Source organism: Talaromyces stipitatus, genomic scaffold (assembly GCF_000003125.1).
Source record: "Talaromyces stipitatus ATCC 10500 scf_1105507295523 genomic scaffold, whole genome shotgun sequence".
NCBI lineage: Eukaryota > Fungi > Ascomycota > Eurotiomycetes > Eurotiales > Trichocomaceae > Talaromyces > Talaromyces stipitatus.
Genome location: NW_002990113.1, coordinates 4,950,459 through 4,969,408, shown reverse-complemented (window position 1 = coordinate 4,969,408; position 18,950 = coordinate 4,950,459). Strand labels below are relative to the sequence as shown.

Sequence of the window (18,950 nt, the reverse complement as noted above, 5' to 3'; positions counted from 1 at the left end):
AGTGTCAGCCTTGAAGTATGTGCTGCAGGACAAGAGCCTTCCTTTGGCCATTAGAACAAGCTAAATTCGGCAACCACTGGTCTTGAGAGGAGAACAGAAGATATCTGCATAACGCCAATTTGACTTTCTCCAATTCCTCCTCGATAAACTGTACCTAGTCATTGGAGTGATGGTTTGGGGGCAGCTGGCCTTGTAGCGGGGTTGAGGTGGCTGGACTGTAGCATCCGCGCTTCATCATAGCCGCCGGAGTAGTTGACCACCTGGCAGCAACACTCCTACAATTCCACGTGATCTCCTTCGCCAGAAATAATTCATCGTACTGGCTCATGTCGTATGCACGCGGCTCTTTGATCTCGTTGGTGGGCATAAATATTGTAGAAGACAGAGAACCTTGAACTCCGTGCTGAGTGGGTGAACATCTAGATCGAATCCCACCAATCACAGCGCGTAATAGCATCTATCTCGAACGGGTTAGCGCCGGGTAAGCCGCCCACTTGAGGCCTTAGGCTGGACTTTAAGCACGGGAATATATTTAGAACTCGCTGTCTCACAAATACATTAGACAGTATAGAATCATTGAGCATTTTCTCAAAAGAGTCACCCTGCCATGATATGCCTTTGATGACGCTATCAGATCCGTAGAAACATGACTGCGCCCAGCGCTGCCGGATGAGCCGGATTCGGGATGGTTCATGATTGGAACAAGATTGATCGTCTTTCAGCTTTCGGTATCAATACGCCACTAGTACCAGTACGTACTCCGGCCGCCAAGAGGTCCCCTGTTTGACAGCAGAATGCAGCACGAATAATACTGAGATACGGTATTCGCGGTGTATTGCCGATTAGCGTCCTGTGTCGCCAAGGCTGCTGCGCCAACCCCAAGAACTTAGAGGCTTGGTACATCTTGACTGCCGCTGATAAATGTGCACTGGCTGCAGTATTGGCGCTGTCTTTCGTTCTCTTTTCCTTCATGTTCACTGTTTAATTGTTTGCGCGTCGTTCGGTTATCAATCTGTCCGGATAGATTCGTTGATCCTTAATCGAACTAAGGACGACCTGGATTGCCAACATCAGATGAATTTGTCAACCTATTTTTATTCAGATAAATACCCAGAGTTTGCAAGTACAACGACATACGAACCGCCAAAGGCAAACCGCTGTAGAGTCTCAAGAGTACTCTCATCACAATTATGAAGTTCGGTGTTGGATGGTTATCTGCAACCCTTACTGCGACAGTTCTCTTTCTACAACGCGGTGATGGTAAGACATCGAATCCTGTCTTTCCCCAAAATCGGGTCTAATAACATGATGGCTATCAGCTCATTCGCATGCTCCGCCGCCTATTCAATATGTCTCCGAACTCGATCATGTCGTGATACATACTCCCTCGCGCCGTATACATTCTCACTCCAGTTTCGACATTACATTCACAATACATAATAACGCGGAACCCATTAAGTTAAAACTCGAACCAAATCATGATGTTTTGGCAGAAGATGCAGAGGTCCAATACTTGAACCATGATGGCACTGTCAGCCATACAGAGAGCATTGATCGCAGAGAACACCGCGTCTTTAAAGGTTCTGCATGGACTGAAATCGAGCCTGATCACTGGACATATGTCGGCTGGGCACGATTATATGTGAAACGCGATGGGTCTAACCCCCTCTTCGAGGGCACATTTAGTCTTATGGGGGATTATCATAATATAAAACTACGCTCGAGCTATATGCGGACACGATCCGAACTCGATGTCGTACCCGCGGGGAAGGATGAAGATTATATGGTGCTATTCAGAAACTCAGATATGTATTGGATGCACGAGCATACAGAGCTGAAACGATCTGTTCCCGAAGCTTCTTGCCAGGCGGACAAATTGGACTTCAATACAGATCCAAATCATCCTGTTTTCCGACCCCCGCAGTCAGCAAATCTTGCCGCCATATCCTTTGATCAACTACTGGGTCGACGACAGTCTGATACTGGTGGTATTGGTGGAAATACAGGAGGCATTAATTTGGCATCGACAATCGGCAATACCGCGGGATGTCCCAAGAATAAGTTGGTAGCCCTAGTCGGTGTGGCTACTGATTGCAACTTCCTAAATGCATTCGGCAACAATCAGTCCGCAGCTCGTGCGGATGTTATTTCAATGTTCAATTCCGCATCGTCTGTATACGAGAGTACATTCAACATCTCTCTTGGTCTGAAGAATTTAACAATGAGTGCTGCTGAATGTCCAAATACTGCGTCGTCAGCCACACCGTGGAACTTGCCGTGTACATCAGGAAATATTTCTTCTCGGCTAACTGATTTCACTGCCTGGCGTGGAGATCAGGATGACAAGAACGCCTACTGGACGTTGATGACAAACTGTCCCACGCAATCTGAGGTTGGAGTGTCGTGGTTAGGACAGCTGTGTGTTCATGGATCGACTAATGCTTCTGTGGCTGGAGCCAATGTTGTCGTCAAAACATCGACTGAGTGGCAGGTTTTTGCGTCAGTTATTTCCCCCTTCCTTCTATGGACAGAAACTAATATTCCATAGACACGAGTCAGGACATACCTTTGGTGCTGTACATGACTGCGACTCCTCCGCATGTCAACAAGGCCTCCAGACAACATCGCAGTGCTGCCCATTGACTTCAAATAGCTGTAATGCTAACGGGCAATACATCATGAACCCCACGGCATCGCCTAACCTTGAACACTTCTCGCAATGTACAGTAGGCAATATTTGTTCTGCCCTAGGTCGAAACAGCGTTCGATCCGATTGTCTGGTTAATAATAAGGACGTGACCACCTATACGGGCAGTCAATGTGGTAATGGTATAGTTGAAAGCGGAGAAGATTGCGATTGTGGAGGCACAGCAGGTTGCGGAAACAACGCCTGCTGCGATCCTACCACTTGCAAATTCAAGAACAACGCAGTCTGCGACGATTCCAACGAAGCATGTTGCTCCAGCTGCCAATTCATGTCTGCCAACACGACCTGCCGTGTTAGCACTGGTCCCTGCGACATTGCCGAAGTCTGTTCCGGAAACTCCGGCACCTGTCCCCCCGACAAATTCGTCGATGATGGCAAGAGCTGCTCGAGTGGAAACACTACAGGACTCACCTGTGCCAGCGGTCAATGCACAAGTCGTGATCTGCAATGTCGTACCATCCTCGGTGCCGTCCTGGGCAGTAACGACACCTACGCCTGCGACAATTCCGCATGTACACTCTGGTGCGCATCCTCCAAGCTCCCATCCAACGAATGCGGTAGCATGCAACAGAACTTCCTCGACGGAACACCCTGCAACGGCGACGGTCATTGCAATAACGGGCAATGCGTCGGTTCCTCTGTTGGCGGACAGATCAAGTCATGGGTTGACCAGCACAAGCCTCTCGTCATCGGTCTGGCCGCTGGCATTGGTGGGTTACTCGTGTTAATCATCTTGAGCTGTATCGTTTCCGCATGCCGGAGACGAAGATGGCGAAAGGCCGCTCCTACTCAGCCTCAGTATCAAGGGTATCGAGGAGGACCCCCACCAGGTGTAGGAGGGTGGTCGGGACCAATGCCGCCGCAGATGCAGCAGCAAGGGAATCCTACATTTGGTGCACCACCACCTGCATATTCTCCACCTGAATATAATAATAATGGAGCAGGTTGGCCACGGACGCAACCACGATATGCATAATTTCTTTTCTGTTCTATTGCATGGTATTCTCAGGTCAAATACAAATATGCATCTGGTGCACGCTTTTGGCATTTATCGCATTCTGTTAGGACTGGTTTTGTTATGGGCGCACAGTTTTATCTTTATATATGATGAATATATTCTTCATTTACTATCTACATATTCGAGTGTTCTCGTTGTCATCCATGGATATCGATCGAAGTTCAAGTCTCGAAATCAATACATTTCAATCCATTCATCACTGAATGATCTAAACACCCAGACGATACACTTGTATATATGAAACAACGAATCTACGCTCGACTGACTAAACTACACCCTCGCTCCAGAATCAATCACAGCCCAAAGCCCAATCTGACAATGAAAGAGTACAGCCATATGCAATAGAATCTAGATAGAATCAAAAGCGTACCAGAAAAAGAAACTGACAAGACAAGCAAACGTAAGAAAGTTATTGCCAACAAATACTCAAAAACCCATCCCTCGTAACACCGCCAACACCTTCAAGATCAAATTCTTCAATCATTGCTCTGAGCTCATCTTCCTCTAGACCAGTTTCTCCTAATTCCCGCGCTACACGACGCAAATCTTCAAGGTCAATGTATCCCTTCCCACCTTCATCGAATAACTCAAATGCTCGAAGGATTTCTTCGCGCGGATCTCGTTCAAGGATTTTGTGGGCTGTGACAGTTTGGAAGGCTGATAGTGGCATTAGAAGGGATGATGGATGCGGAGGTGGATTGTTATTGTTATTATTTGGTTTATTGGCGTGAGGTAGTGATTGTCCTTGTCCTTGTTGTTGTTGTTGCTGTTGTTGGACCTGAGGTCGTGGAACGCCGTATGTTGTGAGGAGGGAGATGAGCTCTTGTTTTGGAAGGGTAAAACCGAGGGCTCGGAGAGCTACGCGGAGTTCATGATAATCTAGATGTCGATCGCGGTCCAGGTCAAAAAGTGTGAACTATGCGCTCAAGATTAGCTCGTTGCTCCTTTCCATGCATTTTCGAGTTATCATTCTTACAGCTTCATTAATCTCTTCCCGTTGCTCCTCTGTTAATCGGCTCAACGGATTCGCAACTCCGCTATTACCAGCATCAGCCCCCATCATCGTCCCTGCACTAGCATGATTCTGAGAATGTGTTGGCGGCACTGGCGGTAACTGTGATGATTGCGGTGGTGGTGGTGGTTGTTGCTGCGTTGAATCTGTGTTGGTATTGTTGTTATTCATACCGCCGAGAACTCCTCTGTTTCGTGAAAAGGCTGACGCGCTAAATGGGACTGGATTCGGTCGTTCCGGCAATTTCGCACCTGCTCCAGCGTAGGCTGAGCGCGAGCCGAAGGGGGGATGAGGTGCGGCCATTTGATTTTGCATGTTTCTTTCTCTGCGTCCAGTCGTTGAGTCGTATGCGATTGTTCGCGATTGATGTGGTGGTGGTGGTGCGGTCTAACCCGAGACTGGGAAGTGGAAACGATGCTCTTCCTCTGATGAATCTGAAATCGGGGATCTACGCAGACATCTGACAGACGAAGAAATATTCCAAGTTCAGCTTTTTGCGCACGTAGAGCAAAGGGTTAAGTTGTACAAAGATCAAGCGGGAGGGCCAAATTCCTGCTCTTCTTTTTGTTCCTTGAAAACGCGGAACTGCGACGCGGCGAAATAGCTTACCGCTTTGGGCAGGTCCAACTCATACATCACGACCACCGCGCATAGATGTTGATTCGGCACTATACGAAGTATGTATGCTTTATCGCTTGTATAGCTGTTAATTTTGGATAAAAACATAGACCTGGCTCAGGTTAATATGGGTTCTATAATGCTCAATATGTGAGGCCTTCCCAGCTAGATCCTAAACTTATTCCTACTCCTGTTGCTATACTGTATTTTAGGTCGTTCAGTTAGTCGTTATTGACTCAATCGTTGAATGAGTCAAGCTGTCGCGTGTCTTATATCAAATCAAAGGTGAGGCTTATGAGCTGTCCAGAAAGAAACAAGCACTGGCCAATCAGAGCCAAGAACGTAGATAATTCTCGACGCGCCTGCCGAGAAGACCCATCAACTCAGTCCAACTTCCTCCCATCTCTTACATCGTCCGAACGCGAGAATGATTCATCCAGACACCGTCTGACTCTGCAGTTTTGGTAGACAAGGCTCATTCTAACCATGGTGTCATGCCCTATATGCGGGAAGAATGTCAGAGAAGCCAACATCAATGCTCACATCGACTCAGACTGCCAGAGCTTTGTCATCGATGACTCTTCGCTGAGTCAAGGTGACTCCTCTTCTCAGAAGAATGGCTCAGCTATAAATTTCTTCCAAGCCTCCTCTGCTCGCAAAAATACTTCCACCGTCGTTCACTCATCAACACTCTCAACACCGTCTCGCAGTACCGAGGCCTCGAAGCATCAACCTCCCTCTACACCGGCACAAGATGACTTAAAGCGAAAGCGAGGGGCAGAGCCTGCTTCGTCGACGGCAGAGCCTGACGCAGACAGTGCCTCCAAGCGAAGCAAGCCAACGGCATTCCAAAGAGCTGCCCCGTTGGCAGAACGCATGCGCCCTAAATCCCTTGACGAAGTTTGCGGACAAGACCTAGTCGGCCCCAACGGCATCCTACGGTCACTGATCGAGCAGGATAGAGTGCCTAGTATGATTCTATGGGGTGGTGCAGGTACAGGGAAGACAACAATTGCGAGGGTGATTGCATCTATGGTTGGCAGCCGCTTTGTGGAAATCAACAGCACTACCAGTGGCATTGCCGAATGCAAGAAGATATTCGCAGAAGCACGGAATGAGCTGGGCTTGATGGGAAGAAGGACCATACTTTTCTGTGACGAGATTCATCGCTTCTCGAAGACGCAACAAGACGTGCTTCTTGGCCCAGTCGAGAGCGGTGTTGTGACGTTGATTGCAGCAACGACAGAGAATCCTAGCTTCAAGGTTCAGAATGCTCTATTATCACGCTGCAGGACATTCACACTTGAAAGGCTTACCGATGATGATGTTACATCCATTTTGAAGCGCGCGCTAGCTACAGAAGGTCAAAGTTATTCGCCATCTGAGCTCGTCGACGATGAATTAATTCGCTATCTCGCCACTTTCTCGGACGGCGATGCGAGGACGGCCCTGAATCTGCTCGAATTGGCCATGGGTTTGTCGAACCGGCCTGGGATGACAAAAGATGCCCTGAAAAAATCACTTACAAAGACGCTGGTTTACGACCGAGCGGGCGATCAACACTACGATACCATCTCGGCTTTCCACAAGTCCATCCGTGGCAGTGACCCTGATGCAGCCCTTTATTATCTTGCACGAATGATCCAATCCGGCGAAGATCCTTTGTATATCGCTCGTCGTTTGATCGTCGTGGCATCAGAAGATATAGGTCTGGCCGACAATTCGATGCTTACACTCGCCATTTCGACTCATAGCGCAGTAGAGAAAATCGGGCTGCCAGAAGCTCGAATCAATCTAGCCCATGCTACAGTCGCAATGGCACTTTCGAAGAAGAGCACGAGGGCATATAGAGGTCTCAACAATGTGTTTGGAGCCTTATCCGAACCTGGAGTTGCGAGCTTGTCTATTCCATTGCACCTTCGCAATGCCCCGACAAGGTTGATGAAGGAGCTCGGATATGGCAAAGAGTACAAGTACAATCCTCTTTACAAGGATGGTCAGGTTGTTCAGGAGTATCTCCCAGAACCGTTGCAAGGAAGAAAGTTTCTTGAGGATAATGATTTGGGTGATCGCGTGGACCCTGAACTCTTCAGCTAAGCCTTGCGGATAATGATATTAGGCGCCCCGCCAAGAAGCGGAATGACGCAACTCGACAAACAAGCGTGTTCAATGTTGCTCTGGTCCTTGAAGCAAGGCGCTCAAATTTTTCAACAATAGCATTATAGACATTGCGGCTGAACAATACGGTCAACCATGCCGTGATATGCGACAATGGACTTCGTCTTGTTGCTTAACAATTTTCGAGGCATTATTGGTCTGCAACCGTGTGAGTAAACAATTGACCATTCTAATCTGCCGGCAATTATCTTTCACCGCTTCAACTCGACCAACCAGAGACATGCACGAATCAGCGCTAAACTCAATTGAAACCCGACAGCATGTTGGCGGTGTCTCTTACCAGCCAATCAGCGCCGTTTATTCAGACACCAATTCGTCCAATTCAGTCCATTTTCCCCTGAATGACCGCTTGAAATTAATAAAACAGGTGCAATCATTCTGAGCGGAAAGATTCCTCAAGATCTTAGGGGTGTGGTGCTTGAGCTCAAACAAAAGTGCCTGTCCTTTGTTGTGGGCTATCCTGTTGTACATGCTTGATCCTTTACTTGCTTCACTTCAGTTTCCAGTCGCAGTTCTGAGTGTGAGTTTGCTCTTTTCTTTGAATGCCTACAACAAATCCCAACCTTTATCTCTGATATCTGATATGTGGAAGCTAATAAGGGATGACATGATAGGTATCATCCAAAACCATGAGATCTAGCCAGTCTCATCTGGCTATGACATCGCCTGTGGTTACAGCTAGCGCTCTTTCAACTGCCATCCCTATTGTGACACCGACGATGCCGATGAACTCGTGGCCATCTAATGTGCAACCATCACACATAATAATGACAAGGGACAGTTCGGACCACGCTGGTGTTTCACCACAGCCTCCTCCTTCTCCTTTCAATAGACCTGGCATATTTCAGACTTCTTTGGAAACGAGTCCAGTAAATACTCAGCTGAGAGCTGGTCCGAGTGCTTTGGGACAAGGTGTGGGAGGATTTCCTGCCTTCAGTTTCAATACGCATGCTCCCTCCACCCATGGTTCTCTTGGATCTCTCAATCACAACTTGATGCCGGATGGAAACAGTGCGACTAATGTCTCACAGAGGCAGGGCAGTGGTAAGTGAAAAATCAAAAGAAGCACAGTATCCATTCTAATACTCTGATCAGCTCGACAGCCACCTACCATGGTTTCCGTAACGTCCTCAACATTCCCTGTGATTGTGTCTCCTCAAGCTTCGACTACGCTTACTTGGGTTGACGAACCCGAACCAAAACCGTCTGCGTCGTCAAACAAGCGACAACGTGGATACAAAAGGCGCTTGTCAAAGAACGCCTGTATCTGGTGTTACAAAATCAAGAAAGGATGCGATTCAAGTGTACCATGTGAACGCTGCAGAAAAGATAACCGTCATTGTGTTCGGGACGGGTTCTCCTCATTGTGCATGGCATTGACAATCAAACAAGGAGCTCACTATCAGCTGGCTCCCGGCAACTTTGAAATCGCCCAAGCAAAGCTAGAACAGTTAAAGGAATATTTGCATCCGCTTTATTCGCAGGTCGTAGTCCGTTGGTATTTCCACTCTGACAGTCAACAATATCATGAGATTTCAGTCGCTACCAATGAACTCTCATTGCATCAGGTTGACACTATTCCGAGGGCACCTTTGGCCGACATGGCATTGGAATGTACCCCAGCTTTTCTTTGGCCCTCCGATCCCACCGACAACCTGCAGGAAAATGCGCATCGCATGCTCGGCTTGATTGCAGCGATAAAACAGCTATATAAATCTGATTGTTATACGGAAGCTGTGACTATTCCGAGTGCCAGGGTAGTTGTATTCTTTCTAATGATTGTCTATACAATGGAACTGTGCGGAGTGTCGCATTGGTTGGCTAAAGGGATCTATGAGGCCCTTCCAAGGAAGCCAAAGGACTCTATGCGGCATGCAATGCGCATCTACCTTCAGGTCATTGACGAGATGATCAATCTGCAACCCCCAAACTCGTTGCTGTCGGACATTCTCACGTCACTGCACCCTCGGCTACCTGTTTTGAGGGCCCTCTTGCGCCGGCTTCTTTATGGAAGAGCCGACGCAACGTTTGACGTGGATGACAGTTTCAGCTCGGATCTACCCAAGTTTGATATCACGATCGGGCTTCCGCTTGAAATGGTCAGCTTCCCACAACGTATAGGCCAGAACCAGTCACTTTATCCTATCAATGTGTTGCTATGCTCAGACTTCAATGAGAGCTTTCCCACCACTTTCGAAACAATCGATCCTTCGTACTTGTCACCCGAAATTGATCAGACTACCACGATCGCTGATGCTGAAGCTTCAACTGCGCCGTATACTAGCGAGTATCCTACTTTATTCAGCAGCGTAATTGGAGCCTCTCAGGATACCGACCCAACATATTCTTATCCAGATACGACGGGGTTCGCGTCTCAATTGGGCTCCCTGTCCGGTTACGACTTTTTGGGGGAGTCGTCTGCTGAAGACTTTGCACATATTGGAGAACATTTGCCTTTTTGAATCCTCGGATGTATATCATTAAGCGAAGCGATGCAACCGGTTTTGGCAATAAAAAGGGATTGGACAGTGTTTGGGTATACCATGGGGCGTTTCAAATGCAGGTTGGACTACAGGATTACAGGACATGTTTGATGACTTAATGACCCTTGTTAATGACACTTTCAATAACGATGAATGACACAAAACATGAAAACATGAAAACATAAGATTAGGGCTATCTTCACTTGTAAATATCAAAATATCTCCTAAAAGAGTAAAAAGAATAACCTTAGTGGAGCCAAGCACGCGATTCGGCGTGGAAGTGGCACAAGCAGTGAGTGAGTTCCTCCCCTCACCTCCGGTATCTGGCCGATCCTGTCAGCTAGTTAGAATCTCGTTTACTCATCTTCCCCAATGGTTACCTTGCATGCTTTCTCATTAACTGCCAGATCAGCCTTACTGTCACGTTCTTCTTCTGTGTCCTTCTCTGCCAGATACGCTACTCTCTTCGTCTCCGCGCGTCATCGTCGTCGTCGTTCGGTGATAGAGCCGATCTCGTCCCCACCCCGCCGCAACCACCACCATCGCGACATGTCTACTACCACACCCAAAGCAGACCCTTTTCGACCTGCAGCTAGAGTCGCGGGGCAACGGCAAGATGTTTGGTGTGTTTATTCTCTGTATTGCACACTTGAGATGAGCTTGTGCTGACATTTTTACCTGCAGGTCTATCGTTAATGAAGCAGCCGCGGCTTCCCCGGTGCAGCCAATTGTGAATATGGGACAGGGGTTTTTGTACGTTCGTCCTCTGGAAATGATAAGTTTGATGTATCGGATTAACGAATGCGGTCTCTACAGTGGCTACAATCCTCCCAAGTTTGCGCTCGATGCTGCCAAAGAGGCTCTTGACAAGGTTGATTGTAATCAGTATTCTCCCACCAAGGTATATACGTGTCACATCCGCATACGATGGTCAGAAGGGTCTGCTTACGGCTCTGTATAGGGTCGTCCTCGCCTGAAGAAAGCTATTGCCGCTGCTTACTCCAAGTCATTTGGTCGTGAACTTGACCCTGAGACCGAGGTTACCATTACAACTGGCGCGAATGAGGGTGCGTTCGGCTGCGAGCAGTGAGGATATTGGCTCTTGAGGCTAACTCCGAGTAGGAATGTTGAGTGCATTCATGGCTTTTATCGAACCAGGAGATGAGGTTATTATCTTCGAGCCTTTTTTTGATCAGTCAGTACTTCCGTTTAGTACTCTCGAGAAGCAAAGATCCATATCTAACCGAATAGTACAGGTATATTAGCAACATTGAAATGCCGGGTGGCACCATTCGATACGTTCCTTTACTTCCTCCCAAAGATGGTGCAGTCAAGACTTCTTCGGCTTCTCACTGGACAATTGATTTTGAGCAATTGGAGAAGACGATCAATTCAAAGACAAAGATGATTGTAAGCTGTCTTTGATATTGCGAGGATGGGTGCCAATACTAATATTATCCGGTACAAGGTCCTCAACTCACCGTAAGGCATTCACCAGTCCACAAATAGGGTGACCATGACCGTAACGTATATAACAGACATAACCCCGTCGGAAAAGTAATGACACGCGAAGAACTCGAGCGAATCGGCCAACTCGCCGTCAATCACAACATCATTATTCTGTCTGACGAAGTCTACGACAGACTCTACTATGTCCCTTTTACTCGCATCGCAACTCTGTCTCCAGAGTTATACGAACGAACCCTCACCGTGGGCTCAGCCGGTAAAGCGTTTTATGCCACTGGATGGCGCGTGGGATATCTCATCGGACCTCCGCATTTGATTAAATATGTTGCTGCTGCGCATACCAGGATATGTTACAGTAGTGTATCCCCGTTGCAGGAAGCTTCGGCGGTGGCATTTGAGAAGGCCGACGCGGAGGGATTCTGGGAGGAATCGCGGAATGAAATGCAGGGAAAAATCAGACGATTCTGCGAAATTTTCGATGAACTTCAGATTCCTGTTCGTCCCTTATACACCCATAATGCTCATGAAACTTGTACTAATTCGACTTTATAGTACTCCGACCCAGAAGGCGGCTACTTTGTCCTCGCAAACATGTCCTCCGTCAAACTTCCCCAAGACTACCCCTTCCCACCACACGTAGCCCACCGACCTCGCGATTTCAAACTGGCTTGGTTCTTAATCAAGGAAGTCGGGGTAGCGGCAATCCCGCCTACGGAGTTTTATACGGATGAAAATGCGCATATTGCGGAGGATTATTTGCGGTTTGCGGTTTGTAAGGAGGATCATGTTCTTGAGACGGCTAAGGAGAGGTTGAGGGGATTGAAGAAGTATATTGTTAGGTCTGAGTGAGGGATCTAGGTGTAGGTATAGAGGATGGATTATAGGCGTGGTGTGTTATATCATGGTAGATAGACAAAATGAGCATATTCAAAGTTAAACAATATTCGTTATCAGCCTATAATAAATACAATCATGTCACATTATCCTTACAAAGAAAAAGGGAAAACAAAAACCAACTTGCTCCGTAAAGAAATAGAGAACTCCCACCTAATCAAGAACCCGTCTCAGTCTCAACATCAGGCTCACGGCCCGTCAAATCACCCATACCAAATTTCTTCTTCGCCTTCCTGAGCGCAAAAGTGGCCTCATCCTTTGCAAACAGGGCATTTCGAGCTGGTTTCCACTGCATCAAACCACGTTGTTGTCTTTGCTCGGTACGTCTATTAGCCTTGTTACCCGATTTGGATAACTGTGGTTGTGAGTCGTTGGAGCTGGCATGATCCTGGATAGATGGTGCGGTGATATTCTCGTCACCAGAGGCGGTGGTATCACTACTACAGTCATCATCACTTGCGGCACGGCCGTGAGAATCAATAGCGCCGGAAGTGTAATGTTTACTACGGGATCCGTCCGGGCTCAGTTGTTGTTCATCGATGTGATCTTTGGGATCTTCGCCGAATGAGCCGCTCCAGTCAATTCCATCTCTGCTGATCCAGCGTTGACGTTCCTTGGGATCAATGTCGCGGAGGACATCGCGGCCTGATACTAGAGATTTCTCGTGGAGTTCTTGGATGTTTTCTGGGGTATGGGCTACGACACGACGGCCGCGAACGCCTTCGGCTAAGCATGCTTCCCATGTTTCGAATGTCTCGCGCGAGTTGTTATCTATGGCGAATTTCTCGTGGGATTCGTCCATGCCAGCTGAGAATATACCTGTGAATTGAAGTCGACCAACTTCGGTCAAGTCCTCTAAACAGTCCAGGTTGAGCGATTTGTAGTTTTCTTCCGTGATATAGTTCTGAATCAAGCGGCTGGGGCGTTTGCTTGTCCAGATTGGTATATCAATCTGCGTCTCTTCGTTGTCGACGAGATGCTGCAACCACAAAACGGCGTATGCTGCAGCACCGCGCTTGCTTGCGACATGGAATTCAAATACAACCGGTGAGCGGTAGCGGTACTTGACTGGTAAGCGTGGTGATATTACAGAGTCTGAAAACTCGATATATTGTCCTCCGTTTCCGTCACTCTTGCAAGCAGATCGTGGTATTTTCCCGGTGCTGCCACCAGTTCGCAACCGAATCTTAGCAGCATGTCCATAATTTTTCAATGCTATACGGTTTGCCGGGAACTCAAAGGTACCAACGTCCCATCCAAGCATATTCGGAGGAAGCTTGGTTTCCACGCTTCGGAAGAGCAGAGAGATTCTGATACGGCCGAAGCCGATTCCTCCATCAAGTGGATACCAACGCGTCACTTGGGACGAGGTCCTCATCAAGTCGGATAGTCTCAGGCAAACCACACCGAGGATTGGGTCGTGCTCACGATGTCGTGAGTCACGGACAGTCACTGTGACTACTGCAGAGCGCCAGTCACGTACGAATCGTTCTGTTCCTGCATTGAAGATAGGCTTGCTGCTGACTGCCTTTGCGCGAGTTCGATAAACCTAGCTTGATGTTAGCATTCTGATATCTAGTTCAATACCTGTAATTCTTACCAATTGGTCATTAAGCAAGATCGTGCAATAACTGGTGGGCAAGTCCCTGCCCTGTTCTTCCGTGTGCTCTCCATATGGCTTTGCCGGTTCATATTCCCTGCCTTTACGATTACCATGGCTTCCATAAATATTTTCCAACTGCAGATTAACAATCTGGTGGACAACAATGCTGCATATGCCACTAGGCCAGAGGGGATCGGGCGGGGTGCTAGTGATCGCCTCTTCCTCTTTGGTATTGATAACTCCTTTCTCATCTTGAAGTGAAGGTTCACCTCGGAGAGTGTCTGGAAGCTCTGGATCCTTTCCATCCGTTTTCAATTCAGGTCGCACTCGCGGTTTTCCAAAGTAGCCAACTTCCCAGTGCAATTCACCAGGCATGCTGCTTCCCTCATCCATGCCTTGCAATTTCGAGACCTGAGGGTACATTTTGCCAGGATGCTGAATCAATTCCTGAATGGAAAGCTCCACTTTTCCAACAATGTCATCCGCAGAGTTACGATCTGAATCCCAAAGCTCAACACTGAGCTGCTCATCAGCTTTGATCAACTCTGGTGTAACCAGCAATGCTGTTGTTTCCTCCCAGACAGGATTTAGATCGTCCGTGATGACACGAGTACAGTACATCGGCTTGCCATATTTGGAGAATGACAGGTTGATATAAGGGTCGCTACCACCGCCTTCAGAACCCTTACGATCCTGCTTGCTGAGGCCGATTGCTCGATGAATACGGATCCAGAAGATACCCAGCGCTGAGGTATCCTTCTGTATATCATCACCCTTGAGCATCATACTCAAATCCAGAGACATGGACTTGGGTGCCACATATAGACTGGCAGCTGCTGCGATGGCATAGTTGACAAAGTTGGAAATCAACGGCAGATTCAGGACGTTCACTCCTCGCTTGACCAGAGGAATGCAACCGGCACGTACGTGTGGAAGCCCCATCAAGCTGAAGGTCAGAGATTTTGCAAAGGGAGGTTGAGGAGTCATCTGGAGTCGCACGCGAACGGTACCAATAAGCTCAATCAACTCAGCAAAGATTGGGAAAGGTATGCCGAAGAGACCCTTGATTCCCAGATAGAAGACAATTTGCATGTGCATGTTGCGTGCTCTTGCTGAAGTAGTTCCTTCAGTGGGTTTGGCATGGTATGCAAAAGATATTTCGAAATTGTAATAGTCACCTCCTTCCTCGTCAGCAACGGCCTCTTGAGGGTCCTTGTTTACCTTATTCTCTTCACGCACGTTCTGCTTCAAATTTCCCACGTGCTCATCGGGTAGGGATCGGATACTGAGAATCCTGATTGGGTTGTTTCCCTGATCAATCTCAGCAACGCGCACATTCTCAATGACACTGGGTACTGAAGCCTGCATGACATCTTCAATGGTATCCGCAACACTAGCAAACATATCGGGATTCAATAAACCCCAGGTTATACTCAAAAATGCATTCAACCACTCTACCGACTCGGGGAGGAGATTTGCAGTTGCCTTGTAAATGTCAGTTTCTGCTGCACTAACGGAAACGATGAAAAGATTGACAACGTACCGTTTCTCCTCGGAGCTGTTCACTACGCCATTCAGCTGCTCGTCCACTGCGTATAATTTCCTTGATCCAGAGATACACCCCTGATGCTACGCAGACAGCAAGAGGTATAAGTCCCCAGAGCGAACCGCCAAACGTACGACCGACTATAATGATAGCGAGGAATATGCCGGCTACTAGACCATTGCCACGTTTTTCAATGTCCTCAAACATTGGCTTGTAGGTGATCGAAGGGGTAGGATGGAAGAGAATGTTCGTACTTTCGCCGTGGATAGGGACATCGGAAGTGGTGCCTTGGGCTACGGGCTCTGGGGGGGCAGTGACATCTTGGTTATGTCTGTATTCTGAGAATTCCTGGTTCGGATCCGTTTTAATATCCTATCCAATGTCAGCCACATGTTTTGGCAATTAAGCTATCAATGCTCACCGTCGGTTTGTTCAAATTCGCATTTGGAACAGTAAGCTATAACACAGCTTTCATCAGTAACTCGTATAACGATTCGGTAGCATGCAGGGTCTCACCTTAGGGTTCTTGGACTCTTCCAAATATTGCTTCTGAACATCCTCAATCTCGATTTCTTTGCCCGTCACTGGATCCGTGACCTTACGGGTTCCTTTCTTTTGCGCGTTGGCTGCTTCTTCATCGGCAGACTTGCCCTCTTTTTTGGCATCTTGCTGTTTACGCTTGACTTCCTCATCGATCCGCTTGTCTCGTTCTCTCTTGTCCTTGTCGAGGTTCTCGACGAGTTTGTGAATGGTAAGAATTGGATTGGCGGCGCTCCAATGGCCAGCAGGACCGTGTTGGGCATTTCCTTCGGACACCATTGTTGATACCAGCGTCTTGAGAATGGAGATGTGTCTAGAAAATCGAGTCAATTGGGCTGAACAGCTGGAGAGTTGCCCTCCTCGAGGACGCGGTGGACCATGATCGTCTTAGAAGAATGTCCAGGGTGCTCATTAATATATTCCATAGCAAAAGGAGCCAAGCCCAACTGATATCATCGACCTTCAGCGCGGCTACGTCATCGGTCTACCCTGGGCGGTCCACTCAGCGCGTCTCACATTGGCTGCTTTGTCAGATCTAGATCTTAACTAACTAACTTAGTTAATTCATTAACTCATTATCTAACCCTGGACCCTGGCAGTAAAGCCTCGCGAGCAAATGATCATACAACATGTTACTCAGACATGACGTGGTCTAGAAGATCAGTGAAAGCATCGACATAAGTACAGTCTGGATGCATGGTGATATAAGAGAGCTTGAATAGACGTGCCCAAGTACTTGGTCTTCACTGTGTCCAATGGCCTTCAAAGTCGGTCAAGGATGCATTCATTCATGGATGGATAGCAAAGAAGTAGCCTCAAAAATAAGGTGTCGATGTTGAGGAGACACAGAGATGTGATTGGCCAATAGAATATACTAACCGCTTCTGGTTAATACAGTAGAGTGAACACACACGGACGTCAATCCTTCCTTTGAGATTGCTCATCAAAGTTTGCATCAACAAAACATTATCATACTTCAAGAAGTCAGCAGAGTTACATATGTCGTCCGCAGAGGAATCGCCTGCGCAACAGGCTGCGCGCCTACGCCGCGAACGCCGTGAGGCCAAGATCAAAGCTGGAGGAAGTGCTCGACTGGATAAAATCACCAGTCTGAGTGGCCGGACGCCAGCTAGTTGTATGAAATATCCAATGTTTATGTCCAGGCTGTTCACGATTTTACTAACTCGCTTGCCATTACAGTACACGATGCGTCGCCTTCACCGTCACCTCAACCACGTCCTCAGGCTGGATCTACCCCGTATCTCCCCACACAAACACAACCATCACAACCCTCACCTCAACCCCCAACCCCAGCAACAGGAGCAGCTGAAAACGACACCGAAACCATTCGTGCACAACAAGAATACCTGAGAGCCCTCCTACGAGCCAATCCACCCGAACAACAAGCACAACAACAAATCGATCAAGATCCCATGATGAAAGTCCTCAGCTCCATGCTCGGCGGTATCCCCGGCGCCGAAAACACGGCACCTGGTGCAGGCATGCCGCCACAGAATCAGGGTGATTTAGGAATGAATGATCTGGCCTCGGCACTGGGTATTCCACCGTTGTTCTCCAATATGATTTTCGGGGGAGGCGCTACACAGCAAACGCCGGAGGAGAAGAAAAGGGAGAATATACTGAAGTTACTGCACATAATTTTTGCATTATTTATTGGAGTTTATCTGGTCACGCTTGTAAGCTCGGCTGTTACGACATATGGAGTGAATCCACCGCCACCTGCAACGGCGCAGAATCCGTTTGTCGTCTTCATGACTGGTGAGCTTGTGTTGAATGGGGCCCGGGTGGTGTTGGGCAAGCCTCAGCAGGGGCCTCTGGCTACGGGGCTGCAGATATTTAGATCACTTGTGAGAGATAGCGGTATCGCTATATTTGCGCTTGGTGTTGCATCGTGGTGGAATGGCGGCTGGCAGATATCAGCAAGTCAGTAGGAGACATTATTCATGAATAAGAGTTGACATATATGGTGTGATCAAGAGGACGATATAGATGGATACTAATATCCTAACCATAATAGGCCTAATATCCACTGCCTCGTGGCCTACCGTTAGGTTACTTAGGCACAGGTGGCACGAAGGGGAGGTTTACCGAACTGTCGGCGTTTGGCGTTAGACGATGTACTTATCGGCCGAACAATGCCATTGTCCTAATCGAGTGACATCCTTGCTATTGCATACTGATCCCTGCAGAATGACTAGTCATTTGCGCAAGAAGCAATACCTAGTGGAGAGGGCCCTACAGTCTCTGTTCCTGATTAATCGCACGAGTAGTCCCGGTCCAACGGATGTTCTTAGGGTTCGACGTCTTTCGAAATTCTAGCTGCCTTATCAGGCTTTAAGCTCGCCTTGACTAGGCCTGATTAGGATAAAGTCTCGACTTGCTCGGCCCCAGTTTTGTTTTGTTTTGTTTTTTTTTTTTTTTTTTTGTGTGTTCTACAACATAACTATATACCACGACAGATACAGTTATCGTTGGAGCAATCACAAAGTGCACATGTAAAATGCAGAGTCAATTCTCTTTTAATATATGAATCAACCAGCAGCCTACCATGTCTGTCCATACAAACAGCCCTTGATTTAATCGTGTCACATGATCGGAATGATCGCTGCTTACCCCACATCCGGTGTGCAAATACATACAGCCGGTAATGTAAATCTGTATCTTTCATCTGAAAACGGAGTCGATCGGGAAACTCGCGGTGTTGCTTAAAACTGGCCATTATCCTGAAACCAGCTGGTTTCACAAGGGTTCAAGTCCGATCTTTCTCTTGATGCATAGTCCCGACGGTTAAGGGTGGTCTTCGCAACAAATTCCGTACGGCCGTGACAAGTTCGCAGCTTTTCCCGCTTGGTTTGGTTTTACC

The 18,950-nt window shown here is 47.8% G+C and overlaps 7 protein-coding genes across 7 annotated transcripts, besides 3 other annotated features; 5 read left to right on the top strand and 2 right to left on the bottom strand.

Moving 5' to 3' along the window:
* Window positions 1-1,190: 1,190 nt before the first annotated feature.
* On the top strand, window positions 1,191-3,683 carry TSTA_077700 (ADAM family of metalloprotease ADM-B; the record flags this gene model as incomplete). Its single annotated transcript, XM_002341757.1, has 3 exons — window positions 1,191-1,260; window positions 1,320-2,499; window positions 2,549-3,683. The coding sequence occupies 3 exons, from the start codon at window positions 1,191-1,193 to the stop codon at window positions 3,681-3,683; spliced, it is 2,385 nt and encodes a 794-aa protein (XP_002341798.1).
* Window positions 3,684-3,938: 255 nt separating this feature from the next.
* On the bottom strand, window positions 3,939-5,052 carry TSTA_077690 (cell division control protein Cdc31, putative; the record flags this gene model as incomplete). Its single annotated transcript, XM_002341756.1, has 2 exons — window positions 3,939-4,641; window positions 4,702-5,052. 2 exons carry the CDS (start codon window positions 5,050-5,052, stop codon window positions 4,135-4,137), a joined length of 858 nt encoding a protein of 285 aa, XP_002341797.1. The 3' UTR covers window positions 3,939-4,134.
* Window positions 4,477-4,500: a microsatellite.
* Window positions 4,818-4,870: a microsatellite.
* Window positions 5,053-5,841: 789 nt separating the features above from the next.
* TSTA_077680 (AAA family ATPase, putative) lies at window positions 5,842-7,452 on the top strand (the record flags this gene model as incomplete). The annotated part of the gene is made up of 2 exons (XM_002341755.1): window positions 5,842-6,325; window positions 6,350-7,452. The coding sequence occupies 2 exons, from the start codon at window positions 5,842-5,844 to the stop codon at window positions 7,450-7,452; spliced, it is 1,587 nt and encodes a 528-aa protein (XP_002341796.1).
* Window positions 7,453-8,300: 848 nt separating this feature from the next.
* TSTA_077670 (uncharacterized protein) lies at window positions 8,301-10,026 on the top strand (the record flags this gene model as incomplete). Its single annotated transcript, XM_002341754.1, has 2 exons — window positions 8,301-8,577; window positions 8,629-10,026. 2 exons carry the CDS (start codon window positions 8,301-8,303, stop codon window positions 9,993-9,995), a joined length of 1,644 nt encoding a protein of 547 aa, XP_002341795.1. The 3' UTR covers window positions 9,996-10,026.
* A 539-nt stretch (window positions 10,027-10,565) lies between these two features.
* On the top strand, window positions 10,566-13,904 carry TSTA_077660 (kynurenine aminotransferase, putative; the record flags this gene model as incomplete). Its single annotated transcript, XM_002341753.1, has 9 exons — window positions 10,566-10,639; window positions 10,701-10,769; window positions 10,833-10,917; window positions 10,978-11,083; window positions 11,139-11,211; window positions 11,273-11,426; window positions 11,485-11,498; window positions 11,555-11,978; window positions 12,036-13,904. 9 exons carry the CDS (start codon window positions 10,566-10,568, stop codon window positions 12,330-12,332), a joined length of 1,296 nt encoding a protein of 431 aa, XP_002341794.1. The 3' UTR covers window positions 12,333-13,904.
* TSTA_077650 (C2 domain protein) lies at window positions 12,057-16,345 on the bottom strand (the record flags this gene model as incomplete). Its single annotated transcript, XM_002341752.1, has 5 exons — window positions 12,057-13,926; window positions 13,978-15,465; window positions 15,524-15,898; window positions 15,948-15,983; window positions 16,043-16,345. 5 exons carry the CDS (start codon window positions 16,343-16,345, stop codon window positions 12,535-12,537), a joined length of 3,594 nt encoding a protein of 1,197 aa, XP_002341793.1. The 3' UTR covers window positions 12,057-12,534.
* Window positions 16,346-17,065: 720 nt separating this feature from the next.
* TSTA_077640 (uncharacterized protein) lies at window positions 17,066-18,018 on the top strand (the record flags this gene model as incomplete). The annotated part of the gene is made up of 2 exons (XM_002341751.1): window positions 17,066-17,201; window positions 17,267-18,018. 2 exons carry the CDS (start codon window positions 17,066-17,068, stop codon window positions 18,016-18,018), a joined length of 888 nt encoding a protein of 295 aa, XP_002341792.1.
* Window positions 18,019-18,477: 459 nt separating this feature from the next.
* Window positions 18,478-18,514: a microsatellite.
* Between the last annotated feature and the right edge of the window lie 436 nt (window positions 18,515-18,950).